At 37.0% G+C, this 27120-nt stretch overlaps 1 protein-coding gene across 2 annotated transcripts in view; it reads right to left on the bottom strand.

Annotated features, from left to right (window-relative positions):
• The window catches only part of EXOC6 (exocyst complex component 6), an 89353-nt gene that overhangs the window by 59025 nt on the left and 3208 nt on the right, over window positions 1–27120 (bottom strand). The window contains exons 2-6 of one of the 2 annotated variants that reach the window (XM_032694238.1): window positions 9924–10095; window positions 8598–8645; window positions 8393–8483; window positions 7440–7485; window positions 641–845 (exon numbers count right to left, since the gene is read on the bottom strand). In XM_032694238.1, the coding sequence (XP_032550129.1) occupies window positions 641–845; window positions 7440–7485; window positions 8393–8483; window positions 8598–8645; window positions 9924–10095 (562 nt within the window). Of the gene's footprint in view, window positions 1–640; window positions 846–7439; window positions 7486–8392; window positions 8484–8597; window positions 8646–9923; window positions 10100–27120 lie in introns of both variants that reach the window. The other variant, XM_032694239.1, reaches the window with a different exon arrangement.

The following is a 27120-nucleotide window of genomic DNA, read 5'->3' as shown; positions in this document are numbered from 1 at the left end:
ATCTTGCAATTAAGTTTCATTTATAATAATCAATGCAGCATTCTACAAGAACCCTAGATGACAAAATGGCAACCCAATCTGAATTCTCTCCAACAAGAAGCGAAATGAAAACTTTATTTGCTCTGAATAATTTTAGAAGTATTAACTGGTTTAAAGCTTGCCCAGTACCAGTGCTTTAAAGAGGCAGATTATTTTGTGATGGAATACACAAGGCCTCCAGCTGTCTCAGTCTCCCCTGGCTTTACTTCAGTCTTCTGTATTAGTAGTATTTTAGAGAGAACTAGGTAGTATCTCAACACTTCTTTTAGTCTAATTCATCCTTGCCATCTGGCCAGATAGGCTGCTCTTTGTTTTGGTGCAGTAGCTGCTGAGCTACAGATTGTCCAGGAGTTGACTACTCAAAGTATCTCACAATTTTTTGAAACTTGAGATATACAGCATTTCTCCTTCCTTTCCCAGGGAGGAAACTACTTCTTGTCTAGGACACAGATAGAAACTACACAAGATGTTAGCAAGCTCTCCATCTTTACTTAGAGGTCTATGTGATAACTATAACCCTTGGGCAAATCTTTTGGGATAATTCAACACTGAAATTTTCACTAAACAACAGGACTGAAATCATCCTGTTACGTCAGCTTACCTGCTTCATGGCAGTCTCCCCAATTCTGTCAGAATGCTTTCGAATACTTTCTAAGAAATCTTTTAGATCTGACATGGATATTTCTTTTATTTCTTCACGCAGTTTTGGAAGATTTTCTATCATTATCTGGCAAAACCGATATTGGCTAACTCTAGGAAGATATAGATTTTCGAGCTGTTCCATTGTTTTTAAAGCAGAATAGTATCTATAAAGAAATTAAAATAAAATTATGTAGCTTATAAAAACTTCATAAAATAATTTATCAAATAAAGGATATCAATATCACACATGCAATCAATATGCATCTAACAAAATTACTCTGTTATTAGAAAAAGTAAGAATCAAAACGCCATCCATAATGCTTTAGTTTGGAAAAAAACAGTGAACTGCCAGAGTGACTCAGTCAAGTAAAAATTTTAAGTAGGCTCCCATGGTATTAGCTGTTCTGATCAACAGAGTCTCAACACCACACGGAGCATTCTGCAGAATGGAGACACTAAAGTCTCACCTTTATCTACCCTTCTAGATTGAATTGGTTAGGGTTTTTTATTAATGTGATTTTTTTTCTGAAACACAAATTGCCAATCACCCAACATTGCAGTATGTGCACCACACAAGGAGAAAAATCTTGAAAAAGCATGCCTGTATGTATCTGCCATCTTCAGGTATATGTGAACACGTACACACCTACACTCATCCTCTTTCCACCATCCTTAGTCGGAAAACACATGTATACATGAGTAAACAGTTTCAAACTGAAATACAACTCAAGCTTCTGGTTTCCTTCAGTAGACAAGCAATAACAAATTACTAATACTAGAGTCATGACTTCTTGTTCAATTCTGAAATTAATACAATGTTTTTAATTTTCTCAATCAAGACATTTCTAAGCTAACGACTCAGCATAGCGGAGGATGGCAAAAATCTTTCTTTTATTCCAGAACAGAACAGCTTTCAGAAGACTGCAAATAAAGAGATTTCAAGTGTAAATTAGGAGCTTTAGTTTATTATATACTTGGTTTATATAAAATATACATAAGGTGACGGGAATGTTGCACATAAGAAAAGGTCTGGGGGGTTTATGTGTGTGGTTTTTGTTTTGTTTTAAATAGCAAATGACCGAGAGTGCCACATGGTGAGACTTCTGGGGAATAAAACCATAATAGCGTCAAAACTGTATAAAAGGTTTTTATTTAAATTATACGGATCAGCTTATCAGAACACTGTTAGTTCATCTGGAAGGTTTTTGACTGCTGTCTCTAAGATCAGAATTAACATAATCCATTTTAAATCCATTCTAGAGTCCCTTACTAATTATACATATATGGAGCTCAGGACCTTGCTCTTCTAACATCTGTTCTGATAAAGCACTGAAGTCTTATTAATTTGAAGGTCATCTGCAGGTCAGGTTTTAAATTAAAAAGTTTTGCATATCATTTCAGAATTATGCATTTGGAAATTTTTATTTTAAAACATTCCACAGATTTAATTAAATACTGAAGATTTTGCAACAATATTATTAGTTCCTACCCCATATTATCAATCATACAAGGTGAAGATTGACCATTTGACTACAAATGAGTCAAAGTATCTTCAAAGTTATTTTTTCATAAAATAGGGTATTCTTCCATCTATTCTTTTGAGCTAATCTTGTAAGAATATGCTCCCCAATGTAAAATAATAATGTAAGCTTTGAAACTGAAGACACAAGTTTGAAACACCAATAGAAGTCATATGATAGGACTGTGCAGAACTTATCCATCTCATCATCAGAACCAGAAAATTGTAGGATGGACTTTACTAATATCTCCAAACTATAAAATAGAGCCTTCTAAAACTAGCAAGAAGGAGGTCTGGAAAGTCAAAACAAACACACAAAATAAATCAAATACCCACAACAAACAAACACCTTCCCCCAAGGATCAATATTAGTGTTTCACATCATGTTATTCTTTACAAAATGTCCCAGGCACAGAGTAGTCAGATCTGTATAGAATTTGAAACATCAACACACAAAAAAGCCAAAATTAAATAAAATTACCATTATTACATCAGTGTACACAAAGTATTCATTTATGTTTTAAATAACAGAGAGAACTTTTAAGATTTTTATCAGCAGAGTGTCTTTGGAGGCAGTTAAGAGAAATAGCATAACTTACTAAAAAGCCCCATCAAGTTAAACTACAGTGGCCAAGAAGTTACATAGAACAAGAGCAAGATCAATTCAAAGACTGAATTTTACTGAGAATAATTTATTTGTACACAAGTCTATTGAGCAAAGAAAAGTGCAGTTATATCACAAAATTTCCTGCTGAAAAAAAAGAGAGACAAAATTCTCATTTTATTTTAATTAAGGAAACAAACTTAGTTTGAAAAAAAGCCAGTAGTGTTCTCCAACTTTTGTGCTTCTCTTAGAGGCAAATACTGCATATTCCTGCTTACTACATTTCCACTGAGTAAATATGAAAAAAATTTCTACGAAACAAATTTGGTAGAAGAAAGTTCCTTGGAATTTTTCAATAATACTACAGAAAAGTCACATTCACAGAGATCCTGAAGACGACATATTGAAATTGCAATTGAAATCTTTTTACCACAGGAACAAGTATTTATTTTGTTTGTACATCCAGCTGCCTTAACAACTCTAAACCTCATTTTTAAACTTCCCCAGCATACCAATTTTATCAGTTTCCCCAAAAGGACCATGAACTGAGATCAAGGCACTACTAACTCTGAAACTTCTGTAAAGTTAATCAAAATCTCAATATTTCTGTAAATCAGATGAGTTGCTGTGTGGAAAAAAAAAAACAACAAAACAATATCTGTAGAATACCTTTTTTGTCAATAATCATGTGGTAGGAAATTTTTTTAAAAGCAGAAATTATCAAACTAATAAGGGTTGAGACTGGTGACAAAGAAAGCAGCTGACAGTTCAGTAGCAAATATACATTTTGATGAGGTTTTTTGCCAGATCCATGGTACCTCTGGGAAGTATTGATTTGCAGCTGGTAAAAGCCAGTGCTTCATTTTGACACGGTTCCAACACAATGCAGAAAAAACCCAAACAAATTACCATGGTTTTATCTGTTCTGATATCTTTCCATACACACATGGGTAGAACCAAATCATATGAAATATTAACTTCTCATATTTGCATCCTTTATGTCTTAAGGTTTATTCAGACGCTTGGAGGGTTTACAGAGAAAGGCTGCATAACTGTCTCAGTGAGATTCAGTAACCTAAATAACTAATCAACTTTGTCTTTCCCACAGTTTGGAAGAAAGCTTACAGTAAGGTCAAAAAAACAAATCCAAGTCTTTCAGGGCAAAGAGCTCACTCAGAAAATTATACTCATTCTTTAGTCCATCTCACAGTAGATTCGAGAAGATTAAGCAACTACCCTAGCAGAATGACTTATTTAATTATTTTTGTTGTATGATGGGTTTGGGCTTTTTGTAATACTGTGGAAAAAGACTTGCAAAAACACCAGTCCTAACAATTCCCACACTTCGACCACAATCACTTGAAACAGCTGGTATCCCAAGATACATACCAAAATCCAAACACTAAGGCCATGGTAACAGAGCTGTATGAAATGTGGGATGATCTTATCTGTGACTTAAAATTAAAGATCAAGGTAGTTCAGTCTCAGTGCATAGCCCCCACTAGGCGGTTTGGAGAGCAGTGAAGAAACCATACCTCTCCTTTGTGTTTCCTCAGTTAAGACTTTAAACCCTCCATGACTCTTTTCAGCCAACTGTGTCTGTTTAGAGCAGATTCTGCAGTTACTTCCTCTCACAGCTACAGTTCTTGTCAACTTGTGTTATCCATGGCTCAGGAGACAGATAAATAGGATACAGAGCCTTTCACCTCTAGGTCATCAGTTCAAACGTAACCCATGATGGTAAGGACCAAAAGTTGCTACCAATAGATGGCTTTTTGGACTCCTCTGTAAACCTCCATTCCTTCTGCACAAACCAGTATGTATTCCAGACCCAAAATCCTACATTGTCTTAAAAGAGGTCTGCCATGGAGAAAAGGAAATGAAATTCTAATCTTTATCTATAACAACTATCCCCCAAACATATCTAATACCCATACTTTTGCCTTCTCTTACTTTAAACATTAGAACTGTGAGTTTTATTCATGGTGTAAGACTGTAAGAAAATGGAATAATGAAAACATACTCTAAAAGGCTGCAAGCAGAGAAAATCAAGATGTCTTCTTATAAAAAAGACCACAAACGCTTTGCTGCATTAACAACCTCAGTGAAGGTTTATGACAAAATTATCTTTCCCTGAAACAAACATTCCTCGTTGCTTTGTTATGACAGGGATTGTGAATGCTCCTCTCTCTGACTCTTCTAGGAAAGCTTCACAGCAAAACTTAGGAAGATCAGTTTTGAAATTCCTTGTATGTACAACATTGGCTATCAGGTCTTTGCACTGACACTACGGATGTCCTCGCTATTGCTCAATCTCTTAGTAGTGATAAAGGCCAGGACACACGCACAACTTCAGATTTGTTGCCTGCTGAGCCACAAAGAAATTACTGTTTGAATTACCTGTAAGCTCCATGGGATAGCCACCTGTAGGCTGTATTATAGGGAATTGTAAGTCACAGGCAAAGTAGTAAGTGTAGCACAGCTAATGAAAGAGTCATCCGAGTCGGAGCAGTAGCCTGCAGCAGAGTCTAAGCCTTCTGCACTCCATGTGATTTCAAGGTATGGTACATCAAAGCTATGGAATCTCCCCTCTCCCTTAGATCTTTTTATGGTATGACAATGACATGTCCAAACCCCTCAATTCGAGTCCTTTGACTTTTAAGACTTCCTGTCTGGCGACTCCTTCCACAGGAAAATTATCAGATCTGAGTATTTTAAAAAATAGAAATTTAGTTCTAGACTTAAAGAGTACCGATGGTTTCTCAGGAAGCACATCAACCATCAGTGAACTCTACAAAACCACTAGCAACTATGGAGCCAAAATGCCAAAAAAGCCATCTGCAATTTCATCTCACCTAAGTGACCTTTACATGATGACATTAGGAACTATTACTTCCCTTGGAATTCTAAAACCAGGATGCTGCTTGCCTTGCCTGACAGAGCACAGGAAGGGCAGAATGCAGGCCTTGATCCCAGTGCTTCCAATATTTTCAGCACACTAAATGTAGCATACTCCACAGAAGACCTTGCAAAGGGAAGCAGTGCAATTCAGACACTGTTCAGTCTGTTCTCTGACTGGAGTAGCAAGGGCACTGGACTGTTCATGTCTTTTTGCTGAGCTGCTCCAAGAACACTGCAACAACATGCTGCCATCTACTCTAAGCAGATGCCAAACCAGTGTCCTATTCAGAGGAAACAGTGTATGGTAGTCAAGCTGATGAGACGTATCACACTGCTTCACATACAACAAGTTTTAACTGTTGTAAGAGACAGCATAGTGACATAGCTATTAGGTTGTTCTTAAACTTCATATTTCTACAGAAGACCTCCCAGACAACAAACATGCACAGGTATCATGTAGCACATATATCACTGTCAAAGATGCATCAGATTTGCTGCAATGTTGATTGATCTGCTGTGTACAGTTGATCTGAAGCATTTAGGACATGTCTGCACACAGGCTTTAGAGCTGATTTGCTCACACACTGGCTGCTGCTGAGGGTTATCAGATGTCCAGTGGTATAGCAGGAGGTATAGGCTACTCAGAAACAGAAATCCAGACAAACAGTTCAAAAGCAAATCTAGATTACAAAGCAACCCTGCAGACAACTGACTATGCATAGCTAGTTCCAAGTGGAAACAGATTGGTCCAGACTGACTTGTTAGCAGGAGCTCACTGCAGTGGTGCCAAGGGCACAGAGGCACTGACAACAATCCTGAACGTAGAAAGGGAAGGCACAGAGCAATCACTGCGACAAAAGCAGGCAGGGATGGTATAGAATCAGACAACAATGCCAGAGAAATCATGAAGAAGAAAACAGCAGCAATGGTATTCCTGGGTGGGTGTGTGAGGTGTAGCAGTCCCAGTGGGATTGGATGACAGCTAAAGCAGGGGGCAGGGGCAGCCAAACTGCCATGGAGAAAGAACGGGGGATACTGGGGCTACAGTAGCAGTGAGTGGTGAAAAGTGGAGACACAATAGGGAGGAACAGCTGGTCATATACCAGTTATAAACTATTATTCTAGAATTTAATTTTTAATTATGGTTTTAATTTTTTTTAACAATTCATCGTGAAGGAAAAAACTCCAAACCAAAAAACTCCAAACCAAAACACACTTCCTTCACTTCATTCTCATTGTCCCATTTACACAAAAGATGAGCACAGAGATACCAGATAGGTCTAAAGAAAGGTATAGGGAGTGAAATGTCCTTTCTTCTTGGATTATGAGTTTACTTAAATATATCATGATAAATTAATCAGATATTAATGTACTCTGAAAGCTCTTTAGTCCCAAAGGATCTTACTTTTCTTGATTCTTAAACTGCTTTGAGTAATAAAAAACAGTAAACTTTACTTCACATTTTATAATCATAATTTCATTACATGTCATACCTATTTAAGTAAACATTATTTTCATGGCAATCACTAAGGTCCTAGAAGTTCTTTATATTTAATATAGTATTTGTTCCCTTGCAGTGACATTCTTGAAACACAGACAAGGTATTATGAAAAGAAGACTACACATATCAAGCTACAGGACTTAGAATACTTATTGTTTACATTAGTGTTTGCTATTCTATCAGCTTACTGACAAATGCTATATTTTTTTTCTCATAGAAATAAGGTCACTCACCTTTTTACATTCATCTGTTCTTTTAATTTGCTGTACATTTCCAGCACTGCATAAAAACAAGCAGATTAACTTATGAATCTTACCATGGCTTTACTTAATAAAAGAGGAAAACATATATTGTAAAGCACAAAATTAGAAATAGAAAAGAATATGCTAAATTTAGCTTATTTAATTCCTATATTATACTGTAACATAAATGTGATAAAACTAGCAAAAAATATGCTAGAACGCACCTAAAAAGAAAAAAACCCTGAACTATTAACAGCTTTTAAAGTAAAAAGAATTAAGATTGAACAAAAGAGTCAACACTATATATATCAAGCATAGTCATTCACTTACTACATACCATAACCTTATCTGCATTACCAGCCCGTGACCTGTCTCCATAAAGAGGCAACAGTACCACCTACTGTACTCATAACACGTCAACATCAAGACTTTACAAAGGAAAACTCTCAAATCTGCTTTACACCAATATCACGAACCAAACAAAACCTTTATGGGGCTGTGTGCAATCTCACAATATTACCTTCTGAAACATTTAGAGCCTTTATTTTTATTTAAAAAAAACCCTGTAGTGACACAGAACTAAAAGTACAAATTGAAGGTGCACCATTAGTATTTTCCCCAGTATTCAAACAGCAAAAGCCACCCTCTTAAGCAACAAATTCATTGTTCATCATATCAAAAATATTGGTTCATTTAACGCTGTATGTGGCTACATTGTTTGCAGTATTTAAATCTGTCTCACTCTCTTCTCACAGCATCATAACTGCTCTATGTCAAATATTGTAAAAGACACAGAACCTACACACAGACATCTTTTAAGAACCTATTAATTTTTTCATTAAACTGGATGTTACAGGACTACAACTTAAAAAATAAAATTCTTTTCCATTTGGCTATGGTGACTTCATTTAATTTGCCATCATATTTAGCTATCGGTCACTCACCTGGAAGACACAACTGTAGTTTTTCCACAACTGTTGTAATATTCCGCTGTTGAACTCTACATCGGATGATTTCCTCTGTTTGGGATATCACCTTAAAGGGATTTTTTTTTTAAAAATAGAAAGAAAATTACACTTAAACTATGCAAACAAATTTATTTTGCTACAAATATTCATAATGGTCATATAGGAAGCACCATTTTCTCACCTCTTTCCCAGCATCCTGAAGCCTTCGGTTGGTATCAGTAACTTGGACCTTAAAAATAATTTCACCTTTGTTAGACAAATATGCATATATTGCCCTGATGTGACTGCTCACCCTTGTAATCAGATCATGCTTCCTGAGAAACTTAGAACAAAGAAATGCAAATTCAAATTAACTCTACAGCTTGAACTTGAACTTTTGATCGCAAAGGGCTTTTGTTAACTTCAATTACTTATGACAGTTCTTTCTAACAGATTCTGTGGCAAACTTCTCAAATTTACTTGGGATTTTTGAACTTTCCTTGTTTCTGTAGGTCTGTCAAACAATTCAAATCATTGACCCAATTGACCACTGGTCCCTTTTTGATAACCTCAATGAGCTCTATGGGCCATTCATTGTCTGTAAGAAATGGTGATTGCATTTTATGGTAATTAAACATTCATACTTTGCTGAATGCAAACACTGGGTGGTTGATTAACATCAAACGTGGAAATCTCCAAACCACAGCAACATTTTAATGCTGCAGGTGCAGGCAAAGCTCAACCTCAGATTTTCCCACATAGTAAGTGACTCATTAGGTCATCATAATAAGGAAGCACATTCTAGTTTATTAAAAATCTCATTAATTTCTGAACAAAGATGCTCAATGACCTCATTGATGCTGTATTTGGTCTCTTGTTATCTGAATATCCTTTATATAATGCTCTTCTAATCATAACCTCTGATGAACTATGCTCATTCTGTCTGGTGTGCATATTTTGCTCTCAAAAGTGTAAAGAGAGCTAAAAGGGACATAATTCACTATTCTGCATTCTGATCTGGGAGTAAATCTTGGTTCTCATATCTAATGAAAACTACTAACATCACCAACTCTCTTGCTCATTACAAAGTAAAGAACATTTTTTTTAATGCAGAATTGCAGTATTTTTATTTTTCTAATAAAGATTTTAAATTCTTCTGAAGTCAGATACAGAAATGCACGGATAGAAAAAGACCTATTTAAGAAATACTGCAGTTATTGTTTATTTTTCCTTACCTTCTGAGAAAGCCTTTAAAGATGGTAAAATAATTTTGGCAGCATTTTGTGAAAACATACACTAAAAAAATCAGAATTAGATCTAAATAAGTATTCAGTTTTGTAAATGTAAATTACTGTATCAAGCAACACAGTTCAAATCACAAATCCTATTCAATCCGCTTTTAAAAAATTGCTGCAAACATCAGAGTGTAAGTGATAATCACTAATTTATTCTCCAGTAGAAGAGTCCAGTTCCTTCTTTGAAATTCAAAGACAATGATAAATGAAACTGTGAAAAACTAGTTCCTTACCTTTAATTTTTCTGCATCAGCCCTAACTTTAAGAAGTTCTGTAATAGCATCCACAAAGCCCTGATGGTGAAAATTGCACATCTTTTCTATCTCCCTGTCATGGTTACGTATGCAGGCATCAAGTTTTTCCATAAACTTCTGATGTGCATTTGGTTGGTCATCATATACAGACCTATTAAATACAAATAAGAAAATCAAAGTTTACTTTTCCCCCAGTTGAAAACAGTATGCAAGGATCTTTATTGAAATCTCTCTCTCTCAAAAAGAAAATAAAAGCAAGCAAACTTTGATGTTAGAGTGGCATCATTTGGTGGATCCACTCCACGAAAATCAGCATTAAAAGAAAGAGATGGCACAAAACCGAGAACTGAACCCAGCTCTTATGGCATTAATCCAGGTGCTTAACCAGTTACATCATGGTTGACCTGAGCCTCACTGGTCTGTTATTTATGCCCTAATGCTCAAATATGGGTACAAAAGAATCAGTTTCTCCGACCACCTCAAATAGCACGGATCGCTTTTCCATCAAATTCCACTCTTTGCTAAATATAAAGAAGTGCAAACATACAAATTTGCTTTTCTGGTATTCCTAACACCAGAGTTATCCAACTAAATCAGGGTCGGATGCTTCCAGCCAGAATGACCGGAGCATGGTGCGGCAGGAGCCGGACTCCTGGCAGAAGGCAATCCCCAGGGCTCCCTGACTCTCCCTGCCTACATCCAGCAGCTCCCAGAGCAAATCTGTAACACACATATGCCTAGGGCTGCTGCCTCAATGGGATCTTACAGTCAGAAAGGGCTAGAACCAGGTCTTTTGGCTTATTTTACTAATTGTTTGAATAGTACATTTAAAAACTTCAAGTACAAAACATGACTCCTGGAGAAATTACTGGTGTAGCTCGTTGAGCAGCATCAGAAATAGAAATCTGTGTGGAAGAACGCTCAAGCATGGGAGTGAGCAAAGGAGGTAGAGGGGACATCAAACCTTTAGACTTCATATGAGAAAGCAAGAAAAGAGGTATTACATAGAGTTGTGCTGGAATCCAAAGGTATGAGGTCTCCCGACAAATGCACGGCACAGACAGTTCCAAAAATTGATGAATAATTTGATATAGCAATAACAGCAAAGACATATAATTTTTGAAGTAGCTTTTCAGAGAGAATGGGAGCAGCAATACAAGGATGATACAGTCGTACATATACAAACATGTTTCTACCTACAAATGAAGACTATTAAAATATAAAGGTGATCAAAAGTCTATAAATTGCTCTTTTTTTCTTCCATATTTTCCTTTTATAATTTCAAAGTTTTCTCCAGAAATTTATAAGAAGTTTTTAAAAAAAAAAAAATTCAAAAAATCTTAAGATGGGCTGGAGTTCCAATGGTCTCAGTGTCATCTGTAGAAGTACAGTCTTAAGTTCAAGATCCAGGTAACAATGAATCAAAGCCTCTAAAACTCTTGAGCAGCAAGAAAGTACTTCCCTCCCAGTCTTCTTGGAGAAGTATGATTTCCTGTACTCTTCAAGATCCTCTTTTCTAACCAGACATCTGGGCTCTGCCAAGATCTGGAGTCATCACCAACAAACACAATCAACAAACCTATAGCTGAGTGTCTGAAAGAACTTGACCTTTCAATGAAGAAAAGGGTGTAGAAGAGATTGAAAAGACTTGTAACTAGATTCTTGCTACTTTTTGAGTTTCTTCTTACCTTGTAGGAAATACTCAAGCTACTGAATTTAGAGACATGAGAAAGGCAATATGCTGTCATACATGTTAAAGGAAGAAAGTTGATTCCTTACAGTCTGCTTGTTATTGCTTTTCCCTGGGAAAAATCTATGCAATAAAATATTCCTAGAATATTTTATTCCTTTTGCTTATGATAGGAAAATAAGGCTATGGTACTGAAGGCAGGTTCTTTCCTCCAAAGGGCACCAGGAGAAAAACAGGATTGTTGACCCATGAAGTGGTTTACCCCTCACCATTTCCACCACCACAGTTTGAAATGACAGCTGGAAGAGGCACATGTGTGCCCATCAGTCCCTCCTGAGGTTCCTGTCAGACTGCCTGAAAGGGACCCCTCTCAAGGCTGCCCAGGATGACTGAGGTTTAAAGGGCCATGGTGGATGATCACGAGTGACCCATATCTGCCAGTGGGAAACATCTGCACCCAGAACCTGGTGCTGGCTGGAGGAGAAGCAGCATCCTGGCATGGGAGGAAAGAAAGGTGCAAGACACAGTTGGTATTGAGTGAGCTCTCATCAAGCAACCCAATGTTCTGCATCTGAACGCACAGGGACACTCATGGAGACCCTATCACTGTTACCTGTAAAGAAATGGGGAAAGAATGATAAAAAGGCTCAACGACTGATGTTGTAGTGCTCCAAACTACACAGTACACGCTAGTTACATGACTGCTGCTCTGTCTCCATAAGAAAAGGGTCAGAGATGTTGGAACCTACAGGGTGGACATAGGGGGACACCCACTTGCCTCCAGAGTTCCTGGAGAAGAAAAAAGATTAGGAGGACCAGATAGTGCCTTCAGAGATATCAGGCACGCATCTCTGAATGGACTGGACTTACCATCTTACTGTATGCTAAAGTAAAGAAAAAAAGTTCAATTCATTACTGCTTCCTTTAGCCTTTTTTTTTTTTTTAAGAGTGGAAGGAGTCTCCAAGTTCAGGTCTCCTTTCAGAGTTCTCAAAGGGAAGTGAGAAAGGAGCATCATTATCACAAAGATAGGAGACTTCCACCTATCGCCATGTGCTCAAACTGGGAGTTGTGCAATACACACATAAATGAAAACAGCAGTAAAACACAGTAAAGCAAATATGCCTAAAACGGAATAAGAAAAAGATGGTGCAAGAGAAACTCCACACTTGATTTGGTGACCAAACTTTCTTTGGTGGTTGTAGTGTACTGTCTTTTTGGACTAGTTATTGCCTGATGATTGGGGGTATCCAGTAGCTGCCTTGTCAACTTTTCAATCCACTTCAGATCTACCAATACAGTCAGACATGCTGTTGAAATACTGACAGAAGGAAATCATTTGAGATCAGAAGATTTCTCCTTAAAGTGTTATCAAACAACTTCAGACAGCATAGCCAGAAATTCTGGAAGCACATAAAACGCAGTAGAGGCAATACAGTATTCACTGTTGTAAAAATTAGTGTTATTATGTTTTCTTCAATATATTAAAGCTACTTATTATTAAGTTTAATGATCATAAAGTACTTATTTTTAATCTCAGGGGTATTATCACAATATTTAATTCAAAATCATACAGGGAATAACTGTTCAAACGGGGGGAAAAATCAATATTGCGTACATCCCAACGCCTTAACCACAAGATTACCCCACCTTCTTAAAATAATAGTTACTATTTCATGTTCTACATTGTACTCTTTTCTGCAAAGATACTAATATAATTATGATCTGTGATCTAAACCACTATTTTGACAGAGCTCCCTAAGATGCACTAGTAGTATAAATTCCATATTCATTACATAAGTAGACAGCTCCATCTTGTGGGAACAACAACAAATTAATCCTCTTCAGCATATGAGTGAAAAAACTCCTGAGACAAACTGCTCACTTTTACAGAAAAAATCATTGTGTATTTAAAAAATTCACACTTTGTATCACAACTTCCTGTGAAAAAGTGAGAGAAGAGATGGTGAGAAGAAGATGAATCAAACAAGTTCACTAACTTCCTTAAGATGCTGTACTGTTAGGACACTATACACCCGCAATTTAGGGGCTTCAGAACCAAGTCTGGCCTAAAGTACTGGCTTTTTTAGAAATGTAAGTGTACTCTAGAGAGCCATGCCATCTCTAGCCATGGACAGAAACTGGGCTTTTTTCTCAAATCTGCAAACACAACTGAGACTACACACACCTAATTTACCCATTATGGAACATCACACGTTGTACGGTATAGTTTATTTATAATACTGAAACTTACTTTCCATACATACATTTCAAAAATTACCTACACTTACCTAAAAAAAGTAATTTGAATAATTATCTGAAAGTGTATATTTCACCAGATAACGGCACTGCAAGCAATCCTGACAGCAATTCTGCACTTTTCAGAGTTAGACTATCACCATATTTCAGTATCTTGCAGAGAGACATGGAATCCTGAAAGTATCCTAGAGATTATTCTTTTAAATTACAAGACAAAATTAACAAAATTTACAACACACACACAGAGAATTCTCTCAGAAAGAGAGTGAGGTCGTAGTAACCCTTCCAGCTCCATTTCTTCAGGAGATGACTATAATGCTAATCTGTCTACCCTAAAAATCTCTCACTGTAAATTGCTTCATATACATCAGTGGGAAATGCCACAAAAAGAGCAAACGTGCCTAGGATACCAAAAGAATTTTTACATGTGTAAATATAGTTCTTTAAACTTCTGCTTATATGCTTCTGAATGAAGAATCCCAAGGATCCTCCCTTCAGCTTTATGGACCCCTGAAGTGGTTGCTAGCGGTCTGAAATACAGCACAAACCTAAACTGTGCCGAACTGAAAGACATGATCAGTTTGTATTACAATTACTTTCAACATCTGATCTACACAGCTCTAGGAACCTATAGACCTCTAGTTGTTGATTCATACCATGAAACCCTGACAAGAAGGTTTTTTCTCAGTATGAGTCTTCAAACTGGGAAAAAAAAAAAAAAAAGAAAAAGAAAAAAATCACCGATGTCGGAGACAGAAGTTTGTATTTGATTTTGGCACCAAAAAACCCAAAACAACACATCACCTCAATTTTCAATGTGAAATGAGAGAACAGTAACTTGAGTGACTACTTAGACATCAGTTCTGCAAATCAGTGACAGGACAGGTACTATTTCTTTCCTAATCGACTGGGCAAGTAGGGAACTCATGAAGAGCACAAGCAGAGCTGAACAATTTTTCTGGTAACGTGTCGCAGGTCATCTGTCTGTATTTCCCTGAACTCCATATAAACAGAGGAACTTTTTTCTCTGACTCATCCCAACAACTGGGCAATACAACTCATATTAAAGCCAGGCTACGTAAATAAAATGTGCAGAAGTACTTGTAAGAGAAAAAAAATCAACTCGGAATAGTCAGAGACTAACCTAAGGAGAAAGATGTCTCAGTCACTGGATCAATTTTATTGCAATAGGGATATTTTTACCAGTAGGCTGAAGGGAGAAAAACAAGCATAAACAGATTTGAATTCAGGTCCCAAAAGAAAAAAAAAAGGAGAATTTTCAGATATGCAACCATTTTCCAATTGAAGAAAATAAGTTTACTTTATACCATAAAACTTCCCTAAAATTTTTACTTTCAAAACTGAAACACATTATGAAAAATATGTATTTAATAGGTCTTATTGACACCTTCTTGTGTTTACATGCAAAACTACATTGAGGCACCAGAGGGCACCATTCTATGCACGAAAACACCAGCTGCTAAGAAAGCAAAAAGGCTCATCTCCAGAGAACTAAAATTTAGCCAGGGATTGTAAAATTTAACATGCCAAAAATTCCACCTGATCCTTCAAAAAATATATTCCTTTTAAAAATCAATTATCCTGAAATCTGATCTATTCCATAATGACAACTCCACACATATGCATTATCACTCTAAGTCACTATCACAGATGTCTTCACAAATGATTACAGTCCCACTTCAAAAGGATATTCTGCTATAACATCATATAATATTTCTATGCACAATCAGGATATATGTCCTTAAATGCCTGAGTGCAAATGGGATTGAAAGAGGATGAACATTTCACTAAGGAGAAGGGAAATAAAAAGTATAAAAAAAAAAATCATATAAGCCCAGAAATTTATTTAATATATTGACTATGGACTACTAGAAAGGTAAATATACAGACTAATAAGTGTAAAAGGAGAGAAGCCTAAAAATATTTTTTGAAACTTCAGCAAATACCCCAAATTTGCTTTTTTCCTCTTCATCCCCAATTTGCACATCTTTGTTATCTTCTCACTAGAAAATAACAATAACCATAAATCTAAATACAACTTCTCCCATAATCTATTTGGTTTAGCATGGAAAAACAGATTACAAGAATAATTAGAATCAGAACTAAGTAATTTTGTTTCATATCTATGGCAATAGCTGTAACATTTCAATCAGAAGCAGAAAATAATATGAATTCCTGATTGGTGATAAGTAACTCTGTCAATTAAAAATCATTACTAAAACAGTCTGTTAGACAAAGAAAAAATAATATTTAACAAGTTCCATTTTGGTTTATTTTTAAATCTATTATTTCTTGAAGGTTTTGGGGGTTGTTTAGTGTGTGTGGTTTGTTGTTTTAAATGAGTAATGGTTCAATTTTTAATTGCAAATCCATATTCAGAAAAAACAACTCTGAGCTTATGGAGCAGTACTATAAATTTTTGAGTGAATAATTTTCTTTCTAGTAATCATTTATGGTAACAGGTTCAGCAGCAAAGACTTTTAAAACAGAACACCTATTTCAAAAATAGTGAAAAAAACCAGAAAATAGAGGAAAAATACCAATCTTTTCACAGGATGAAGAAGCTCCTCATTAACGACTTGCCACCTTTCACCACTTTCACACCTCCCTAACCCATCCTGTTCTGTCCCATTTCTAGGATGAATTGCAGGTTCCCCACCCCTGCCCACACTGCCACAAAGTCTTTCATTTCCTGATTACACAAGACATATGAAGCAATTAAAAACTGTATACACCATTCCTCTCAGGATACTGATAACCACTCAGTAAGTGCCAATCAGTTACAACTCCATGAATGCTGTAACAATGATAGGAATTACACACATCTGTACAACAGTTGTAAAAGTTTGACATGGAATGTAAGTCTGACTGCAGCTTTTGACCTGCTACAGATGCAAGACAAAAAGATTCATCTGTAGAGCTTCAGAAAAAAATCAACTGACCACTTTGATCAATTAAACAAAGGCACAAAAAAAAAGAAAACCATACACTTTTTATTCAGTTTTTCAAAGTAATACTTAAAACACATGCAAATAAATCAACTCTCAAATGAAGAACCTGTGCTTATGGAAAATAATTGTTTTAGAATTCGTATCGTGCTACCAATGCCAATTTTGTCCTGATGCTAGAGGTGCTCTCAACTAGCTCCCATACACAGATTGCAAGACGTGGCCCACTAGATGTTTGTCCTCTCTCCCTATTTCTCCCTTCACTAAGAAAAAACCCACAAAAAACAAAACCACCACCAACAGAGATATAATAATAAAATTATAAAACAAAGTACTGATTATCAGTTCACGTTTCGCTGCAGAGGATGTTCATTAACAGTCATCAGTATTTGCATTTCCATGATGAGCAGTGAGATCAGTGCAAGCACAAAACACTGACAATGCAAATTAAGATTCTGTCCCTTAAACAGACCTGTCACTATGACTATAACCATGGCATCCCTAACCAGATACTGTGTCACACACTCCATTTAAGCTGCAATTTCACAGGAAACACTGCAAAGACTTCCTTTGTCCTACATATACAAAGATACTTTCTGTTTACACAAACTGCAAACTTTGTAGGGATTTTCCATGGAGTAATTTCATATAGGCTGCTGCATGCACCCTTAAATGCTTTATAAAATAATGACCAGGTGTTTCCTGTAATTCAACTGCACTTATGGTAATAAGCACATTTCTTAAAACCTAAGCAGCCTTTCAATGCCAAGTGCTACCTAGGGTCCAGTTCTGCCATCCTTATTCATAATTACATCTCACCACTCTATTTAGAAGATCCTATTACATGCCAAAACAATGCAGAAGTCAAGCTAAAAGATTTTATTAATCTTAGTTTAGCTGTTATACTTTGCTTGCCTGGTTTTCCTGGATGTGCAATTTCTGTGCATTGTTCTCACTAATAGTATCCTGTTTCTATGAGCAGGAAAGGGCCGAGTACAGTTTGTTAGTTAACATTACTTCCTATAAGCAGGGTTCTTGTTCTGTAGTAGCAGCACTACAGCAGTCATTGTTCATGCTGGATAAGCAATGGATCACGCTGCTGGCTGTTAATGGACATCCTCTGCAGCGAAACATGAACTGATAATCAGCACACCCAGATTTGCAATAGACTTCCTCCTTCCTGTTTTTACACTGCTGACCAAGGAGATGCCTCTTCCTGCTAAGCCTTTGTGCGACTTACTGATGTATGAAGCAAGAAACTGAAAAACAAGTGCTGCACTAACTTTTTTTTCTCATTTTGTGTTGTAATAGTAGATTAAAAGACAGCAAAGGAAACAGCCCCTTCACTCACTTTGGTACTGGCTATTGCCACATAATGAAATGCCAAGTTTGGCCATCTGTTCCATAGACCTAAATGGATCCAAGTGGATGTAGTTGGAATCTATTTTATTTCATAGAAAATCAAATAAGAAATTAAAGTCCATACAGTAATATTCTTATTTTCCCTTAATATTTCCATAGACTGTTTTGTTACATTTTAGTAGCAATGGATTCATCTGTAAATCAAATAGTGAGCTTCTAAGTTCTTTTTGAAAATTTGATCAGATTTCTATTATACATGTTTCAGAAATAATTAGCCATCTCTTACAACCTCTAGCTAATCTGTCATCTTTATCTAGAGCACTTGAGACATAAATACAAGATAAATACATACCAATTGACAAAATAAATTTCATGTCAACAATTTCATATGCCTCTTCATGAGACATGTGAAATAGAACAGAACACTTAATGTCAGCAGTGTTAGTTAGTTATTTCAACAAACTTGAATACCCACACTACACAGATGTAAATATTATTTCAGAAATTCAAGAAGTTCCATTGAATAAAATATACAGCAATTAAAAAGTTTCAAAATCAATTGGATTAAGAATGTATTCTATTTAATACTGATCAAACCAAATAATTCTTTGATACACATATTCCTCTGCAAACATAACCAAAGCATATATTTTACAATAATTTTATATTATTAATTTTTGTTAACTCTATGAGCTCCCATAGCCTATACATAGAAAATCATCATATATTTTACTCATGCAAAACAGCAGCCTGTACTGTATATACTTTGCACATCTACCAGGATCACTGAAGAAAACAAAAGATGACTTCTAAAAAAAGTCTGCTTTCTATTCAGAAGCCGAACTGAAACTAACTCACAGAGTTTCTCTCTGTTAGGAAGCGATTAAGACTGTTGAAGCAACTGACTTAGTCCAGTCCTCTGCCTGCTCAGTAAACAGACTAAGAAAACCTGTTCATTTCTTAGGGAAAGATGACACTTCAGCATGCCACAGAAACTCCACATTTCAAGAGGAGGTAGCACACATTGGCTAACTGCTTATAGCTTCCTAAGTTTATGAAACAAAATAGAACAAATATACAGTATAAAACAGTATTTACTATGTTACTTTTATGTTGAAATTAAAACCCAGAAGAAAACATTGCCTCAATGAATAAAAGGGGGTAAAGAGCCTTCAAAGTCACTCTATGCATCAGGTAGTGCGCAAACTGTGAAAATGCCAGTGAGAGCTGCTACCAAAAGAAACATCTAAATGCCTGTAATAGAAAGGAGAGCGTATTAAAATTGAAGTATGTGATACTTGAAAGTTGAAACGCTTCTTTTTGAAGCTGAAATGTCTCAAAAGTATCCCCTAGTACACATAAAACAATATATGCATTATTCATTTTGTATTACTCTGATTCACAGGAGGATTGCAAGCTACACTCACTGAAATATTGCAAGCAAATTACTTCCCTAAGACACAGTGAAAATCCCACCCACTGTATTAGAATCAAACACCTCATGTTATATCCAAAAAAAAAAAAAATCCCCAGCATCTTTTTTAGGTCTTCTCTGTCAATCCCATGTCTTTCCATCAAGGCTGATGCACTCTAAAATCTGCTTCCTTCCTTCTTAGTACCTCTGTCAGTGATTAAGTTCCCTACTAGTTTGCTATTACTGGCAAAGGTTGAGGTACTGGAAGGGCTTCAGCCAGGCTCCAGGAGATCATTAACTCCTTCATGCACAGCACACAGTTTGTCAGGTGTACAAATAATTCCATAGTAGACAAGAACCAGATGAGGAAGAGATGCATTGCTGAACATACTTTAAGAACATCTTTGAGAATTCTGTCATTGTTATATCAAGGTCTGTGGTGACAGGGATTAGATGTGGGCATTTCAACCACCACCAGAAAATAGCCAGAATGGCTGGCAACAGTTAGATTTTATAACTAGCCATAGCAAGTCCTTCAGTAAGATAAAATCTCATGTGATTACTTGATGCTGATGCAGAGCTATGTTAATGTTTTTAACAAGTTATTACTTAATAAATTACAACCCATAGAAATAGTTTCCTATTTGCAAATCCATTCTGGGTACCATCCTAGAAGCATTATTTAAAAATATTAATCCTCACAGATTTGTATTAACTCATTTTAGTAGTATAATACATAAAACACAACATGACAAAACTTGTTTAACTGAGTCACTGTAATTTCAGCCTTGTATGTGCAAACACTCTTAACACTTAGTCAAAATCAGACTCATATTTAATTGAATTATGCTAAGGCTCCCTCAGGCAGCCATCAGTATTGAGGAAATTTCAAAGTCTGGAGCAATGGTTCAGCAACACACAAAGAAAGCTGGAGTACAGGTTATGCTGCTGGCTTTCCAAAAAAATCTCCAAGAAAATAAGTACCCATGTGACTGGCATTTGTGAAGGATGTAAATTATGCACTTCCTATGCACATGGCAGGTTCAAAATCTGGGTCACCAGACACTAAATAAAATCAGCTTGAGGAAGAAATCAATGAAGAGATGACAGGAATAAGAACTGACTTTCCTGAATTTAACTGATGTAAGAGCTTATGCACAAGCATAAGCTGTTCCTATGATGAGAAGGTTAAATTTAGATAAACACCTATTAAGTACACTATTCTGGATCTCTCAGCAGATGATACCTCTATTTTAAAAGCTTTATGTATTTTGAAACTTGTTTCCTAAACACTGGGACAATTTCAACTCTTTAGTAATGCTTGTGAAATTGGAGGGAGCTATTTCAGAACCATTTACACAGGTTACTAGCTAGGTTAAAATTCACTTGGCAGTTGCCCATTTGGAAATCACTGCAAGAACTGAGTCAGAAGCTGATGTATGAACACTTAAAGATCAAGATAACTTGATTTGCAGACATATTTCATGATGAACTGAATCAGCACTGAACCTAAAGATTTTTCACAACAGAAAAATGCAGTGCAGATATGATTAGCCACAAACAGTTTCGGGCTTAATAAAAAGTTCAGAATTATGTTGAAACTTGTAGCAATGCAAGTGAATCCTCACCTTCTAAAATACTTTTGCTGCCAATGACAAATCTGACTGAAATATCAGGCTAGTCTGTGGAAAAATCAGAGCTGCAGTTCTGCTCTGAATGCCAGATTAATCAGTCTACAGCATACACTCTTCTTATGCCTTTTGACTCTATATAATAGACTAGTGATAAAAAACAATGCTCCTTCATAGTATATACATCAAATAGACGATTTATCTGACTGTTGCCTTTGAACCTAAACATTTGGAATACCATCAAATCCTGCACCAAGTAACAAAATCTGCAACTGACACTACAAGCAAGCCTCTGTTTTTTCAGGATACACTTTTCACAGCAAGCAGGTCATTCTCCTCACTCCCTAACACCCAGTTACAAAACAGGAGTTCACTATTACAATAACTGGTATATAAATATATGCTGGTTTGGGCTGGGATAAAGTTAATTTTCTTCACAGTAGCTAGTATGGGGTTGTGTTTTGGGTTTGTGCTATATTATCAAGATAATAATATCACACAGAGATAATACAGAGATGTTGTTATTGCTGAGCAGGCCTTGCACAGAGTCAAGGCCTTTTTGTGCTGCCACGTTCATGAGGAGGCTGGAGGTGCGTGGGAGGTTGAGAGGAGACATGGCCAAGACAGGTGACCCCAACTGACCAAAGGGATGTTCCAGACCATATGAGATCATGCTCAGTACGTAAAGTGGGGGGAAGAAGGAGGAAGGGGAGGAGTTTGGAGTGATGGTGTTTGTGTTCCCAAGTCACCACTATGTGTGATGGGGCCCTGCTCTCCTGGAGATGGCTGAACACCTGCCTGCCCATGGGAAGCCGTGAATCAATTCCACGTTTTGCTTGTGTGTGCAGCCTTTGCATTCCTTGTCAAACTGTCTTTATCTCAACCCAGTAGTTTTTCAGCTTTTACCGTTCTGATTCTCTCCCCCATCCTGCAGGTGGGAGAGTCAACAAGCGGCTCTGTGGTGCTTGGCTGCTGGCAGAGGTTAAACCACAACATATACATAAAGTACACTCTGTGACCTGATGCAAAAAAGACCACAGCTATCACACAAGGAATTTCCAGCTTTTTGGGCTACTTTGTAACTTCAGTTTGAAAGGGAACTAGGAATGAAGCACATTAACTTGAAAACTGAGCAGAACTCGAAGACAGATCATTAATAAAGATATAGACTACTCATTTTCAAACCAATAGCTTACAACTCTGTGATACTATTATATGTTTGAAATTGAAATACGTGATCAAACCATTTAAATTCTGATTTAAAGCACTGGCTGATGATCTGAGTCCTCTTATGTTTGCTCTGTATTTAAAACAAAACTAAGCTATAGACAAAACCATGAATTGCTGGCTCATACTCCAAAACCAAAAAAATGAAAACACAGAAAAATGCCTTTATACAATCCTACCTGACAAGTAAGACCACAGGGCAAAATGAGGGCAACCACAATTTGTCATTGGATAACCACATCACAAATCCCAACAGCCCACAGGTACTCAGAAAATGTATTTCCCTGTCTGCAACTGTGTTACCCACATTTTGAGAAGTCATTCATACTGCCTGTGTTACTGCTTACTAACTGCTGTGCTAAGGATTCAGAATCGCATAGCTAAAGCACGTCTGCTAGTAACAGTAATGTACACTTTCAGTAAAACAAGTTACACTGAGGTTTCAGAGCATTTAGGTGCTTTGCGCACTTGTCCTTGGACAGGCCGCCTCAACAGATACAAAAATATCTCCAAAATACAAATTATGGACCCCAGCTTGACAGCAGAGTAAAAGCAGCAGAATTAGGCTCTCACTCCACATTTCTACCTTGTAATTTCTTAGAGACTTTGATTAGGAAAGGACAAAATATCTTGCTTATTCTTCTAATGATGTCTTCCTGAAATGTGCCTTTCACCTTCAGCTTTTCTGCAACACAAGGATAGAAGTTCAGGATGAACAGTTATCAGTTAGTTGTAGCACTTCACCCATACTCATTTACGAGTGTCATAACAAATATACATCCAACATCCAAACTGTTTAACTTAAATGAGAAAAAAGCAGCACCATGCAAAAGTGATTATGCTTTGCAGCCGGGTGGCTCGCTGCTGCTTTTACCAGTGCAATGCAGTCCTAGATCAGTGGAAGGTGACTGCAGCAAACTGCAGCATCAGACAGAAATGCATCAACCAAACAGCTCTTGGGGGCATGATTCCCACAGCCAGAGACAATAAGCCAGTGAGATGTCTTCAGAGGAGGCCCTCTAGTAACTCTGCAAAGAAGTTTCATGGCCAGCACAACTTAGAGCAACCTACAAGATGCTCTAACATCTACCAGGCAACAGCTTGGTGATGACAGATATCAGGAACAGAGAAGCTGCTCAAAAGCATTTTTATGCTGACTTTTTAGGAGTGCTTTCCAAGCTGCAGTTGTGGGTTAAAGCCAGAGCACATCCCACTTACAGACACGTCAACAGACATAGCACCTCCTTATCAACTTCACCTTAGCTACAAAATTGCCATCATCGAGTCCCACATAATTTTTATATTTAATTTTACTTTTGTATTACTGTTCAGTCATCGGACTGTGGGACAGGGAGGTCGTCCTCTGACAGGAGGATCACAGAACAGTGCAGACTCAGCGATGCAAAGCTCATGAGATGAAGTGTTCAGAGAAAGTCTGCGATATGCTTACACAACACATTGCCAAGCTAGAGTTTAAGAGTTAATTAATTTATTTTTTAAAAAGGCTTTGAAACACATTACCACAAACTCAAAGAGACTCGTAACTATAGTATATCAGGACACCAGCAGAACAACTTCTTCTACTCTGTTGAGCTACACTTTGACCTATTTCAATCAACCAAAAACTAACCATCATAAAAGGTCAATTATTTTCCTCTGAACAGAATCTATCTTCTTCCCCAGTATATCCAACTGACTATTCAAGAAGTCCGAAGACAATCTTAAAAATTGGCTCTTGAAATTCTATTAGTATATATTTATACAAAGTTTAGCGAGGGCCTGAAACTTTTTTTGTTATTAACTTCTTAATTTATCTTTTTTTGAGAAAGAGAATATAGGAATTTCCTTCCTTTCTTTTTGTCTTTTTCCATTTCCTTTAAAAAGATCAAAAATGTGCTGATAATTCTCCCTGGGTTTGCAAAGCCCAAAAGTATGTGACGTGAATTACAAGATATTAACATGTTATATAAAAAGGTGAGAGTGATGAGCCTTTAACAGGTGTTGTCACTAATCTCATTTTGTTAGCCATTAAAGCTAAAAAGATGTTGATAAAAGTTGCACAGTCTGATGAAAAAAAATTAATCCTGGCTTGTTATATGCAGTCTGCCTGTTTAATGAATGGCATGCTATACAGTTGTTTAAGTTTCATTTATAATGATTCAGCATGTGTTACCGAATTTAGAGATGCAAGTAAAATACCAGCAATCTTAAATAAATAATTAATCCAGTTAAAATGTAAAAAGAAAATTAATGTCATCAAATCCAATCTCTTCCATTTCATATTTCTTGAGATGTGGAACAATATTTAGGAGCTAACTTACTCTCCTAAACAGTAAATAATCCCAATTGTACCAACTGTACCTTGATTCCTCCTATAAAGGACTGCATTTCACATTCTTCTATATGGGTAGATCTCAACACTAGAAAATCACCTGCAAGATCAGTCCGTATGTTATTTCTTACCTGTACATTATACACAAAACCATTATATATCAATAAATGCTGCTATTTTTTATATCATGAGAACAAGTGCTGTCATTTTTGTAGCAGGGTAGGAAACAGCACCCTGGCAGGGGCAGCTATGCCAAACTAGCAAACAGAACCCTGCAGAAAAACAAGAGCAGAAATGTGTTTCCATGGAATCTACATACAGCCCACAAAAAACATTACACTTCTTCTATGAAGCATGGATGCACTAGGAAGACATTAAGATCTTGATATGAACAATTAAGGATAAGTCACACCTTGTATATCCCTACACCTCATGCTACTTATCCAAACCGCTCATCTTGAGCCCCTCCTTTTGTTCTGCTATTTAAGTAGGTATGTTGGTACTTTCTTTCATGTGACAATGCTATAAATATTCTCCCAGCATTACAGATCACAGATTACGAAAACATTCCATTTCACATAATGAAATGAATGTAATTTCGGTCATTACATGAGACAACTGGTTTCAGTGGCTTCTCTGACTGGAAATCAATGGATCACTTTATGTTGTAGTCTTACACAACTGAATAATTACTCAACTCATTTCTTTGATTCATATTGTCTAGCAAGTAAAACCTAGATCTCACACAGAAAATAACGTTCCATTTTACGTTCACGCTTCTGTTCACTGAAATAGATCTTGAAATTAGTTGCGGGATTTTAGACTTCTCAGTTTTGCCCAGCAATTCACAAATTGTAACAGACACAGCTGAGCAAATAGCTACAGTTTTGATTTTAAACACTGCTATTCTTAAGAAGTAGCAGGATATTACTGTGATGTTGACTGGACTTCTTTCAAAACACTCTGCCAGGTGTAACCATTCTTTAGCCTCATTTTTTTAATTTGAAATTGAACACTAGAGCTTAAATTAGACCAACATGCAATCTTTTCCAAAAAGATTGGGGTCCCTTAAAGTTAGCAATGCAAAATTCCCCTACTGGAAAGCTAGTGAGATAACAAGATAGACAAGACAGATGAGACACAAATAGAAGAAAGGACAGGAACATGCAAAGAAATTAAGAAATTAAATGTCCATATTTATAAAAACTTTGGCACATTTTAAATGCTTAATATGGATAAGAGATTTATATAGTCCCTTCCTCATTCACACTTGTGGGTCCCAAACATGCCTTCTTCTACTGTGTAGCCTGATTCTCTTGTATGTCCTTTACACAACGTACTGTGATTAAGCTCCATCCTGGAGATGGTAGCAAAACTGCAATTATATTTAATATTTTGTTGCTAAGTTTTTTGTTTTGGTGTGTTTTTTTCCAGACATCAGCCTCAGCCTGCCTGGGCATGTTAACTGAAACATGGCTAAACTGCCTCCAGGGACAACTCAATCTAGTTTCTCTCAGCCTGAGCTCTCAGAGTCTCACAAGTGAAGCTCCTTGTGATGCTCCATTTCAGCATCTCCACTCTGTACTCCCAATACTTGCTGTGTTTAAGGAACACGAGGGGAGATTAGAGCACAGTTTGCTCCAAGCTGACCTCCAAGACCAGACTGACCTGACAAGCAGTCCCTGTGTGATGTCTGGACCACCCTACTAGCTGGGCTCTTGGAAGACTGATTAGCCCCAGCCTCGCACAAATGCCCAGACTGCCACCTTCCACACTGCTCTGGAGGGCCCACCGTAGACACACGCAGCCAACCTCAAAATCATTTGCTGTGAAGTGCAAAATGATCCATTTCATATGCAACATAAATTTCTCTTCCATCAGTTCTCAGCACAGGGTTCCTCATCTGTGTACCCTGCATTCACCCTCTTCCAGCCCTGTCCACGCTCTCCGGCAGGCACCATTCCCTCCAGGAAAAGCAAGCAGCACCACGCTCACCACTGTGCAGCATGCTGCCACACAAACTGCCTTTTCCAGTTCTCTGCAAACAGGCACTCTGTATCTTCTCAGAGGAAGAATTCACAGTTCTCTCTCCCCTGTTTGGTAGCATCCATGCTTTTTCACTTCTTTCTGACATCTCTAATCAGGGAATCATCAACACAGCTCCAGGATGAAGATCCCCTTTCCCAGTATGTCTCCTCCATTACTCATTTCACTCTCTCCAGGCCCAGCGCTTCTCTCCCCATCTCTCTCTCACGTTCCCCTCTTAACAGGAAAGGTTATGCAAAACCTTTTTT

This window comes from Chiroxiphia lanceolata, chromosome 8, assembly GCF_009829145.1.
Source record: "Chiroxiphia lanceolata isolate bChiLan1 chromosome 8, bChiLan1.pri, whole genome shotgun sequence".
Classification (NCBI taxonomy): domain Eukaryota; kingdom Metazoa; phylum Chordata; class Aves; order Passeriformes; family Pipridae; genus Chiroxiphia; species Chiroxiphia lanceolata.
Note: the sequence above shows the minus strand (reverse complement) of the source record. Positions and strands in the feature narration are given on the sequence as shown.